The 12,915-nt window shown below is 39.7% G+C and overlaps 1 protein-coding gene across 3 annotated transcripts in view; it reads left to right on the top strand.

Annotated features, from left to right (window-relative positions):
* The first annotated feature begins 203 nt into the window (after positions 1–203).
* Positions 204–12,915, top strand: part of tox (thymocyte selection-associated high mobility group box) — a 53,862-nt gene continuing 41,150 nt past the window's right edge. For 2 of the 3 annotated variants that reach the window (XM_037084987.1, XM_037084988.1), the window contains exon 1: positions 204–829. In XM_037084987.1, coding sequence (XP_036940882.1) covers positions 725–829 — 105 coding nt within the window. In that variant the 5' untranslated portion in view covers positions 204–724. The remainder of the gene's footprint in view (positions 830–12,915) is intronic. The other variant, XM_037084986.1, reaches the window with a different exon arrangement.

Below are 12,915 nucleotides of genomic sequence, written 5' to 3'. Positions count from 1 at the left end.
AAAATCGCGCGCTGAGAAGACTTCTGTGGCAGTATTTTAAAGCAACGCGCTACTAAAGCGTCTTCAAGACGTTGTTTATTGTGAGGACTCAAGCACGGCGTGAAGTGCTGATGCTCGCTTTGTCTATTTCTCCTGACAGAATGTGCGCTCTTATTTTGTGAGTAAACGTACATCCGGTGTCGTTGTGGCGCACTCGCAGCACACGCAGCTCTTTGTATGACTGGTCCGCGAGGTACCCCAGCACCGAGGATACACGCGGCAGCAGCAGCGGAGGACCATTAGAAGACAAAGTCCCGACCAGGGACTGACAGGGTCCAGCAACGTCCCCTGTCCGAGCCACACGCCACCACCGGACACACGGAGCGTTAACGGGAGGGGGAACACGACGCTTCTCAGAGTGAACCGCTGCCTCTGAAGGTGGTTTTAAACAGAAGTTGGTTTACCGGGAAGTTTGATGGTCACAGCAGCAGTAACTGGAGCCTGAACGCTGGTGTGGAGAGAACAGAACCGACCTGAACTTTACTGCCTCCAGACTTATTTCCACAATTTATCTGCTTGAAAACGCTTCTTTTATCGGACCGTGGTGGTTTCTGTTTGCCCACAAGCCATAAACCCTCCAACTTTAAAGAAGGTTATCTCAGTACCTGCTGATATACACACTGACGAGAGAAGAAAGGAACAGGGAGACAAGGACAGACGGAAAAAATTGGATGTATTTGCAGCCATGGATGTAACTGTTTACCCGCCTCCTCCTCAGTCTCTGGCCCCGTCAGACCACTCCAGACTGGGTCAGCTCTCCTACCCTGACCCGGCCTTTGGGACCAACAAGGTAGGCAAGGAAAGGGATGAGGGGATCTACGTAGGCTACTTCTGTTACCCGTGTCGTCGAGATGAGAGGCACGTTTGTGGGGCCCTATTTCGATTTCTTTCAGTCTCTCTCAGTATTTATTCGTCCTGTCCTGCCAATTCAGCGGCGATGATTTGCAGTATCAGGCTCTGGTTATCATCACAGCTGAGGATGAACTACACCACGTCTTTGGTTCACACTGCCTCACTGGAGGATTCACGGGCTGTAATTTGACCCCCAGTTTGTTGTCGGTGATGTAATGACACCTTTAGTTAAAACACTGATAATCGAAAGGTAATTACATTTAAACACACACCTCATTAAAATCACAGTCAGAAAAGTTATGTTTAGAATGATATACACAGCAAGGAATAGTGAGAAAAGCACACCTTGTTGGTATGCTTAAAAATGAGTTCGCTGCAGTGCCTCTCATTTCTGTTTTGTGGTGCTTAATGTGGTGTCTGAGAAGCTCTGGTGTGTTTCTTCCTCCAGAGCAAGGCCAAAGGTCAGGGTCAGATTCACTGCAGCTGCTAGGGACCCAACGTCTAACTCTCTTAAACAGGATGGGTGAATCATGTGGTTGTAAAATGACACTGAATATCTATCTATCTATCTATCTATCTATCTATCTATCTATCTATCTATCTATCTTAGTACTTTCTCATGGTAATGGGTGTTTGTGTGCAGACTCGGGATCATGCTCATTTGACAGTGATAAATTACTTAATTATTTAACTAGGTGCAGCTGATGAATGCATCTATTAAAGTAAGCCATAGATTTATAAGCTGTCTTTAGTATTCACACGATGAAATGGAACACGCTCATTGTGTCATTTCAAAGGAACATTGATTTCAGTTTCTAAAACAGAAAAAAATGTAAATGAATGTAAAATCTGCTTTTTTGCTCTAGGTTACCAGTAAATTAGTTGTCTGTCTTTCAGTTCAATTTCAGATACATATCACTTAGCTTTATTATCATGTCATGTATATTTATTTATGTTGCTAAAGCCTATAAAGGAAACATAATCACTACACTCTCCCACACAGGAGGGCAGAGAGCTATACCTGAAGCTTGGATGTAAACCAAAATAGCAACATATAATACCCATCACTCTAAGGTGACTTTATTCTCCGCATATCTCTGTTATGGACTTAGCTGGCTGGGTAATATCAGAATATACTGTCAAAACGTACTTGTTGCTGGTGAACAATTTAATGATTGATCAGACTATTTACAGGATGGTTATTTGAGCAAACCTTCTATTAATTAATGGTTCCCTCACCGCAGCAGTCACAGACTGGTTTTCCTCTGTTAGACCTAGCAACAACACAGTGAGGGTGTGGTTAAAGTTAACCACTTTCAAACCTTGTACTAATAGTACATTATTACTACAGTGTTTTCCTTTGGTTTGTTAAAGTCTTAGCTCCACTGAACTAGGTGAACGCACAAAACACTCAGTGATAAAATTTGCTAAAGAAAACACTGGGGGACAGTATTGTCTTAAAGTCTAAGTGCTGTAGTGTAATGTACAAAAACAATGTAGTCGCTGCCTGTAGCTGTGAAAAATTCAAATGAATTGTGGATCCAGAAAGAGCTTGGAAAACAAAAAACATTCAGTGGATGCTTTTTGATTGATGTATGGTGTAGCATAGATGTTGAACAGTTCACTATGGCTGTGTTAACACTGCAAGCGTAAGTGCTCAATTTAGATTTTTTGCATAGATCCGTTTTTTGGTTTGGCTGTTAGCAAGCGCGAAAATGAGCAAGAGAGCCACATTTATAATTGTGTTTTCAAGATTCAAGATTCAAAGTGTTTTTTGTCATTTGCACAGTAAGGGAACTTGATACAATGGATACTTTTAAATACACCTGACAACTTCAACAAGACTCAAGCATCAAGACACACAATTCAGGCGACCCACCACTGTGAAAAAACAACTAAGAGTTGGGTTGTATTGTATTATGATTGTGTTGTCTCAAACCTCACTGTCCATCTCAGCTGTGATCAGGTTTTGTATTCACAGAGTGACTCCAGCCACTGCATATTGTGATAAATGTTGATCTTGAGTGATTTAAAAGATGCATGAATTCCAGTGACTGTTCAGATTAAAAAATAGTCTGACCTGCATCTGATTTAGGACCACAGATGAAAGTGGCCCAAACTACATCTGAACAAAGATGAGATCCTATGTGCTGTTCACACTGTTATGGAAAAGAAAAACAACAGATCTGAGACACATATGAGCAAAATATGGGCCAGTTATCCTGCAGTCTAGGCAATTATCATAAATTAGATACATTCAGCATGTTATCTGGGTTTGGGGAAGCATCTGATTCAGTGCCAGTTGCTGGTGTGACCTCTGACTCTGACAATGAGTGCTGATTGGACTTGAACATAATATGAAATTAACGGTCTTCATGAATTAGATTGTAGTTATTTACAGTGTTTCATTTAACACTCAGTATTGTCCCATGTATAATGACTCACTGCCAACATGCTGCTTCTAACATGATGTGCAGAAATGCCCTGCACACAGATTCATGCAGTATTGCACTGTGTTGTTGTCAGTGAGTGTAACTATTTCAGAAAGAGGGAGGGAGGGAGAAATAGAAGATAGAGAGGCTGGGAGGCAGTTATGTGGTTGGGGGTGGGGATGAGAGAGAGAGAGAGAGAGAGAGAGAGATGAATTGAGAGAGAGAGAGAGAGAGAGAGGGAGAGAGAGGAGGACAAACAGACAGACAGACAGACAGAGAGATGGGGGTAGGGATGTTGTGGATGACAGAGAGAGAGTAGTGGGGGTGGGGCCAGTAAGGTTTGTACTATATTTCTCTCTGTGTCTTTTGATTCATGGCTCTGTAGACCTGATAGAGGAGATCATATTACTGTGTGGGGGAACAGAGTGAACAGAGAAACAGAGGTTGTATAAAAAGGTAAAGAGACAGGTACAGCAGAGGAAAGCGGTAGAGAAACAGGAAGTAGGGAGAACAGAAGAACCAAAATAAGAGAAGAAAAAGAAGAGGAACAGAGCAGAAAGAGAGTGTGGGTGAGAGACACTTTGCTGAAGCACTGACAAAATGTTAGCGATCTTCAGTGCTCTTATGAAGTTAAAAATGTTCTTGCATCGAGACTGTGGCAAATTAGATTTTGCGGGCCGCCAGAGTCTAGTTTCCTAATGGGAAACACCGATTTGAATTATGACATTTAACAGAGACTCTGATATTTCGCTTACCTTAACCAGCCATACCTCATGTGCCTACACCAAACTGTACCTGGGACCCAAGATGTAAATCTCTGGCTCTAGTTTAAAATCTTTGGCTTTGAATGCTTACCATCCAACTGGACCACCTTTCAACTAATAATCCCGATAGTCAATACGTTTCTTTTTTAAACACAATTGGCAAAAGGATGAATAGAACTTCACAGTTTAGTACTATTATAATTATTGTTATTATTATTATTGTTGTTGTTGTTTTTATCATTATTGTTATTATTATAAATGATTATTAGTTGCACCCTTAAAAAATTGTAGAATAATTGTGTGCATTAACTTATCAAATATTTAGTATTTGAATTAAAATTCTTAGAGCTGCTTTTCTAGTGGACTTGGGCTACTTTTGGAGTGTTGAAAGTGAGCAAGACCTATTGTCATGCACATGCAGTTTTGACTTTGGTGTTTATTCTCAAAAGTGACAAATCAGAACACACACACAACCCTGCTGCCTGTGTCTATAAACAGGGCCGTCAAACAGTTCCTATGGGAGTGGGCACTAACATGTACTAATATGCATGCATGGCCAGACTAGCTATCCAAAACAACACAGAAAAAGCTCAATAATAATAATAATAATTATGATACACATAAAGGGAGTGTGACGCCACTCTCTGCTCAGGACAGCTTTACTCCACTATTATCTTTACATAGCAAATAGTTGTTTCCAGACATCTAGTAAGGCAGTTTGGTATTACTGTGAGGTTTTTGTCCGTTTTAAGAGCATTTAATCTGAAAGAGGCCTTAGCAATAATCAACCTGTCACTTTATAAGCCTTTCCCTCTTTTTTGGAGGCTTTTGCTTAACTTCCAGACTGACCCAGACAGCGTTTTTTGCTGTTTTTTTATGTTCTATTAATTGGTTACAGAACTTAAGTTAAAGACATAGCCATGGTTGGGGCCATAGTCTACCAGTCTTTCTTGATATTTGAATGAAAGTCTGTCTGGTAATCTCAAATCACTGCAAAACAGTTGTCAGTCATAGTCAGTTGATTGTGTTTTACATGGTGGTCTTATGAATCACTCAGTGATCATAAAGACTTAAGTAATCTTTAAGTGTTCCACTACATCCTTTGTCTTATGACCTCTACAGCATGATTTGATTTGTAGAAACTTTAAATTGGCATTAGCTGTATTGCACTTCTTATTGTTAACAAAGGAAATGTAAAAAAAAGTGTAGTTCTGTGGCCAGTGGCCAGTTCAGCATCGCAGTTTTGAGCGCAGTTCAGTCACATGGACCGCAGGCTGGATGAACAGAAGTGAGTGAGACATGCTCAGCTCTGATTGGCACAGCTCATCATAAGTATCCACAGATGTTAATAGGAGCAGTACATTTAATACAGAAGTAAATTAATTGTTACACAGCAATATCAAATATTTGTGTTGAAACAGTTGATATCCATAACTCTTGAATTAAATGTGTGGCCTTGTGAAAGAAAGAGAAAGCAGGAGGAGCAGCGATGGGATAGATCAGGGAGTTTGAGAGAGAGAGAGAGAGAGAGAGAGAGAGAGAGAGAAAGAGAGAGAGAGAGAGAGAGAGAGAGAGAGAGAGAGAGACTAATGTAAACATGATGATTGTGAAAGCTGGGTGAGGTATTTCCAAAGCAAATAGAAAGGAAGAGAGAACAGGGAGGAGAAGGGTCGGCCTTAGTAAAGAAAAAGAATATAGATTTAACAAGAGCAGACAATGCTTGCAAAGTAGTCAGGGGACAGAATGAGATCTAAGAATGTAGAGAAGCTCAGAAAATAAAAGAAACAGTAACAAGTGCAAAGAGAGGACAGAATGATAGAAGCCATCAGTAAGAACTATGTAAGGGATAATGTATTGAACGCCGCCATTATTGGGAAAATAAGTCAGGACTGAATTAGGATAATGACCAGCGTTTTATACGTTATCCCTTACATATTCCGCATAGTTCACTGAAAATGTAACTAAACAAAGCTGAAATACAAGTTGCTCTGTTCGATCTGGGTAGTCTTGATGCACCACATCACATTATATTGATAATTCAGTGGACAAATAAGGTACAGTCCTTTCCAATTTATTTGAATGGTTTTGGCAGATTTGCACAGTTTCACACTGTACCAGCTGTGTGCTGGTGTTTTCATGCACACAAAAGGGAACAAATCATGACAAATAAAATGAACCACTGACTCGAGGCAGAGCTGAATGGTACAGCAGCTAGACATCCAGAAGGAACGCAACATACATTTCTCAGGGTAGCACAATGTTTCACTTTTGCTGCTACTTTATACTTATATTGTACTTTTTACATCACTAAATATGTTTGATAACTTTAGTTACTAGTTACTGAGCCGGTTCATATTAATATAAATGGAAAATAAACCAAAAAAACATATCAGTTAACCTAGCATAGGCACAATAGTTTGATGTCATTGTTTTTGCAATATGCACTTGTCAGAAAATCACACTGGCAATGATAAAAGGAATTGATAAGATTGGAAACATATGACTCTGAAGAATCAGATTATTTGGAACTGGCTGTCGACAGTCCTGGTAATTTTACACATTGTCTTTAACAAGCAAGCTACTTGCTAGCTTGCGAACATTGACACATGACAGCAACAAGCAACAAGTTCAGGGGGCAGTGTAGCACACTTCATTCACATCTATTGGGTCTACATCTTTTTCTGCTTGCAGGCTTCCTCTGCTTGTTGTAGGAAATTAAAGTATTCCAAGATTGACAGTGTTCAGACAAGTTCAGGGAAACAGCTTTAGCACATATTGTACTAAGGGCCACACATAACCAATACATCCTTAACAAAAAAAAACAGCTCATATGGAAACATAGGTCCTGCCTATGTCGCATTTCCTATGTCTCTGTCGCCCCACCTCCGTCTCAGCATCCACCTGTAGGATCTAATTCTGATTCACCTTGGATGTCTAGAACCATCACACTCGGTGGTGGGTTTGGTGTCATCTGTGGGGTAGACACTCTGTTTTCATGTAATAATAAATCTGCTCCACATGAGTTGGCTGACTAAACTTACTGTATGTTATGATCACTGCCGCTTAGTCCTGGCATAAAGAGTGTAATACTGCAGTGCAGTACTGCCATTTTGCCAAGGACAATATCTATCAATCACGATTAATAAAATGGATTTTCATAGATTTGTCAGTTTATTTAAAATGGCTTTCAGTGTACATTAATGCAAACTGCTTTAAAGCTTGAAATACACAAGCAGTGTTTTGTTAATTCAGTCATATCTATCAACAAATATATACACTACATCATCTCAACAGTTATCCATTGGCCTTTTCTCTGAGATATTTTTCTTTATCACACACTCCCATTGTCCCATCCTATAGTTTTTTTTCTCTAATCAGCCAAAGTGTCGGCATCTCATCTAATTATCTATCGGAACACAACCAGTCAATCTGTCCATCCGTCTGTCCATGTTGGCTGTCATTCCCACCTCTGAGCACCTCGCCAGCTTAGTTGGTTGAATCATGGGGATGGAGCGTTAAGGGACTCCTGGTTGGTGGAGGGATGCCAAGTGGAACAGATGGGTGGAGATAGAGTGCTGCCAGAAGAGACTAATTATCAAGATTTCATTTGCAAAACAAACATATTGCAATCAAATCACATACTGCAATCATTGCTGTATTGTTCTTTGTGTGTGGCTGTGTGTGTGTGTGTGTGTAAACTGTATTAGTGACTATGACTTGGATAGAGCTGCAGCTATCAAATATTTTTAGAATCCAATATTCTACCGATTATCCCATCGATTAATCGAATTATCTAATAAAAAATAATTTAGCATTATTGAACAACCAATATATACCAACAATACCAAATAATGCATAATGGAAATGATAGGCTGATTAAACAGACCAAGCAATTGGCTTTGTAGATTTGCGCATCTGCAGCATTAACCATAACTACCAAATAACCTATTAGTATTGTCTGGAGTAAGCCTATATGGTGTGGTGGTAACCTAACACTAGGAGTAAGGGTGTGTGATTGTTTGTGTGTGCACGCGTGCATTAGGGAGAGTGAGAGAGACAAGTGTGTGTGTGTGTTTGTGTGTGTGTGTGTGTGTGTGTGTGTGTGTGTGTGTGTGTGTGTGTGTGTGTGTGTGTGGAAAGGAGTTATTTGGTGTAGGCTATTACTCTCTCGCAATTTAACACAAATTAGGTTCCACATCTTAACATGATATCTAGTCATACCAACAACAGGCTATAGCCTCTACAAATACCATACGTTCTAACTAGTGATGGTGGGCTATGTTAAATTAGCTAACATCTCACCTTAGCTTGTGTCGGCGACGCTTGGTGAGCTGGAGTTAACAACTTGATGTTGTGGTACACAAGTTCTGCTTTGCAGTACACACATTGTACTTTGTTATCTTCTTTTTTAAGTGTGAAATGATCCCAAACTTTGGACAATTTCTCTCTTTTACATATATTTCTTGGCTCTCTGCCATTGCGCTAACTCAATTCTGAACATAGTAGTGTGTGTCCACAATAACAGCTGGTGTGGTAAAATTACCCCTGAACTAAGCAGGCTTCATAACGCGGGTGATGGGAATTAAACGAAGCTTCGAGGCAGAGATTTCGCTTCGACCATTTTTTGTAATCAAATTATTCGAGTTACTCGAGTTATTATTTCAGCTCTAGACTCGGATCAGTTAACCTATGGTGGAAGAGTCTGGATAAGTTCCTGAGTTGTTGCCATTTATTTCCTCAGTACTCAACTTTTGTTCACGCTTATACAATGATAATTGTGGTGATGAAGTGCTAATTACTGTGGGTAGATTTGAATGAATAACTCCCATGTGAGATGTATAAAACTCATGTCTGTTTTGACCACCCTGTTTCCTTGGGTTATCATCAACTATATTTTACTACACAGTTTTCTGCTTATCTGTGAATTTTCTGTGTCTTATCTGCTAGTTATGTTTAGTACATTCAGAGGGAATTATCAGATTTGGATTCCAACAGCTTGCATCTTGCCATTAAAGACATTAAACTCATTCAAGAACATTTTGGTATCCTTGTCTTAAACCCCTTTGACTTTTTCCACGATGTTTACTCATAAAAGTTCTTAAGATTAGGGTCAGCTAACTCTAATTCTTAACTGGAGAATCACAGGTGTGACCTAGATTGTTTGAAAAATATGCACACGTGGGAGCTGGAGGCTGGTGGCTATTGCTCAGAATGTTATGTGTCATCCATAATTGAAAGGTCACTGGTTTGATTCCCCGGCTCCCCCAGGTGCACATTAACGTATCCTTGAGCAAGATACTGCAGCCCATGTTGCAGGTCGTCACTTGCATGGCTTCTGCCATCAGTATGAATGTGAAGTGACTGGAAAAGCAGTGTAGAAATGTATTGTCCATTTACCGTTTTACTAAGTGTGAGCTCATTGTTATATGGTTATCTGCCGATATGTGTTGTAAAAAGGTCTCCGTTAGAGTCAGAAGAGCTGATCTGAAAAAACACACTAGACAGTTTGCACATACTAGGAACACTTACCAAGTATTCCACCAGATACGATATTTGAGATATATATATATATATATATATATATATATATATATATATATATATATATATATATATATATATATATATATATATATATATATATATATATATATATATATATATATATATATATAATTTTCTAGGGGCCACTGTGCTCCTAGTAAAAGAAGGTAGTCTGGAACCCTGAAACTTGGTTAATACATGGCTGAAATTCAGTCTTCTGAGCCAGCCGCCTATGGCATTTATTTCACTTCATAGCCCTCATGAACCTGCTGTTGTGAAACTGGATCAGTTTTTGAATTACAACACATGTTTACGTTGTTGCAGAAATTCTAGGTTTTTATTGACAAAGAAAAAATTTGATGAATAGACCTCAGCATAGCAAATCATGATAGTGTACATGATTCCAATACATTTAAAACATGCGTACATGATTACAATACATTTAAAGTTAGTTAGTTAAAATAAATACTGCCAGTCTGTAGTGGAATCATAATGGGGAAATATACTACAAAGAGAATAACACGTACACATATGCACAAACACACACGCTCACACATGCACACACAAATATGATGAACAGCTGTTTCACAAATTGTAGAATGTCCTTCCATGCACATGTAAGAACACACACAACCAAGACTTAGTCAGGCTGAACACAGTTTAGCCAATAAAACTGGGTTTATACTGCTGTCATGGAGACAGAGATAAGGCGAATAAACAATTGCTGAGCTGAACTGCTACAGCTGTGTGAACCTCCCTCTCTGTGTGTGTCTCTCTCTCTGCCACACACAAACACACACACAGTCATCAGTCTTCTGCTCTCTACCTCCATCTATCTCTCACTGTACATACTTTGAGTCTAACAAAATCTATTCAGTCCAGCCAGTTTCCAATAATTTAACCGTATCATGTGTGTGACACAAAGCCTCACAACTAAGGCTACTAACATGTTATCACACTGGCCAACACAACCAGCCAGCATCACCTTTGATGACAGTACTAAACTATCCAACAACCATCTGTTTAATTAATCTTTAATCAGATCGTTTTTTGATCTCAAACTTGCTATTGTAAAAAAATTCCAAGATTAAGGTCAGATTATTCTTCTTTTTTACAAGTCTTCAATATTTCACCTCACAGGCAGATCTTCTTACTTAATGAAAAGCAGTTCAGGTTGAATACAGATGATTTCATTTTTGAGGGATTTCCAGCTTTAATATTTCCTATTTGGATAAACAGGAAATTCGCTAAAATTTGGTCTGAAGGTACAATTTATAAATAGATCTTTGTGTACCCCCTTACCTCACTCCATCTCACTTCCTCTCCCTCTAGCTGTGTGCATTGCCTTATCAACTCAACATTTAATTTTTTTCAATCTGTCTTCCTCATTCTCCCCTTTTTCCTTGATACACTGACTTTTAGTTCTCTAGCTTGAAGGTTTGCAATATACATATTAGAACCTCCGTATCCCTACACATTAGTGCAACTGGGCAAGAGGCGATCTGCGAGCGGCGAAAGACGGTGTGAGGCCCAGCTGCTGGACGAGAGGTTTACTTTCGATAAAAACAAAACTTAACAGACCGTCAAACCTCCATATCCCTACGCATTAGTGCAACTGCAAAGGGATACGGAGGTTCTACGGTTGACAAAGATGTAGTGCCAAAAGAAAGGCAGGTCTGACAGCGATGTAAAGCAGTGTGAATTTTCCCCATACAACGTACACTTGAACTGTTATAGATTTTTTAAGGTGACCCTTATTTTAGGTGGTTTATTTAGCTTTTTCTCTGGACCCTGTTCACTGCAGTACAAAGCTGAGCGTCTGGGCTGGAGCAGCTCTCTGCTTCTCCAAACTCAGGCTGCGCTGATCGGTGATTACAGTAGGGAACAGACCAACCATAGATATGTACTTTGTATGACCCCACCTCAAAAAGCGTGAACTATCCCTTTAAGTGGATGGCCTCCGTTATTGACCATCCTTAAACTCCAGGTACGTTCTCCACTTTAATGAAAGACAGTTTCTTATCCTTTTCCTTGTCCAAGATGGTGGCGTGTCCAGACGCAGCGGCCCGGCACTCTTCAAGTTTTGATAAATACTTTGCTTTTGTTGTGTGCTTTTTGTCTGTTTTTTTGCGTACATTAGCGGCTGCTTATGTACAGTATAGCAGAGACAATCTGCTCACGGCTGCAGATTATTATATCTGCAATGAGGACACCTGGGACTTCGTACCCCCAGAGATACGAAAATTAATTTGTTATCATACAGTAGTAAACCTTTCATTTTACCGATCTTGGTTGGCATGAGCATAGAATCCAAAATTCATTTTAGTGTCTGTGCCTTTTATGATCCCCTGACATACAATACTATGATCATTTAAGATCATTTTGGTTTACAATGCATCACTTAAGTATAATTTTAACATATCAGTGTGGAGCAGGTAGAAATGTAGCTAATATGTAGCCTGATTCAGTTTAAATTGACATTTGTCAGTGTATTTGCGAAGATGTATCAGTGTTAATGTAGTCTGTTGTTTACAGTGTGTAATGTCTGGGTTTGAGGCTTTTGTGATTAAAGGAATTGATGCAGCGCATAACACCTCAGAACTGGACTTGATCCATCATGTACAGTGTTTGGGCAGCATCAGGCTGAGGTTAGACCATAGATTTAGAAAGATTAAGCAGGGATTAGACAAGAGTAGGGGCAGGTGTTCAGACTGGCTGTGATCCATTAACATGTGCTGATGTTTGAATCTATTACCTGATCACCAAACTTCAGACTAACTTTTCTTACTTTCTTATTTCGTGTTCCCCACATGTTGCGGGTATCGACTGCAAATTTGCAGTTTGTGAATTTGTCTCTCTGAGATACCTTAACCAGTCAAATTCAAGCAGCCATTCCTCAGGGAAACAGTTTTTTATGTCCTTTTTTCGCAGTACTGTTGACAACTGGCTTCACAAGACTGAGGAGTTCCCGCGATAATCACATAATCACTCACGACCGCAGTTATGGGTATGTGTTAGAAACACAACAACACGAAATGTTCCTGACTGAAGAATTAGTAGAAGAGCTTTTATTGCTTTTTTTGAGATTTGTATGATGGCGGCAACGCAGAGTGTTTTATTTTGAAAAGTAACCAGATGTTATATTGTTGTTGCGGTGTGTGACTTCCTGTTTTCTCGGCGCTAAATTCAGCTTAAATGCTGCGTTGTGCTCCAGCATCCGCTGAAATAGAAGTCCTGCGTATCTGCTCTAGAGGGCTCCGGACTGCCGCAGCGGTCCTGGTTGA

The sequence above is a fragment of the Acanthopagrus latus genome, chromosome 21 (genome assembly GCF_904848185.1).
Source record: "Acanthopagrus latus isolate v.2019 chromosome 21, fAcaLat1.1, whole genome shotgun sequence".
NCBI lineage: Eukaryota > Metazoa > Chordata > Actinopteri > Spariformes > Sparidae > Acanthopagrus > Acanthopagrus latus.
Note: the sequence above shows the minus strand (reverse complement) of the source record. Positions and strands in the feature narration are given on the sequence as shown.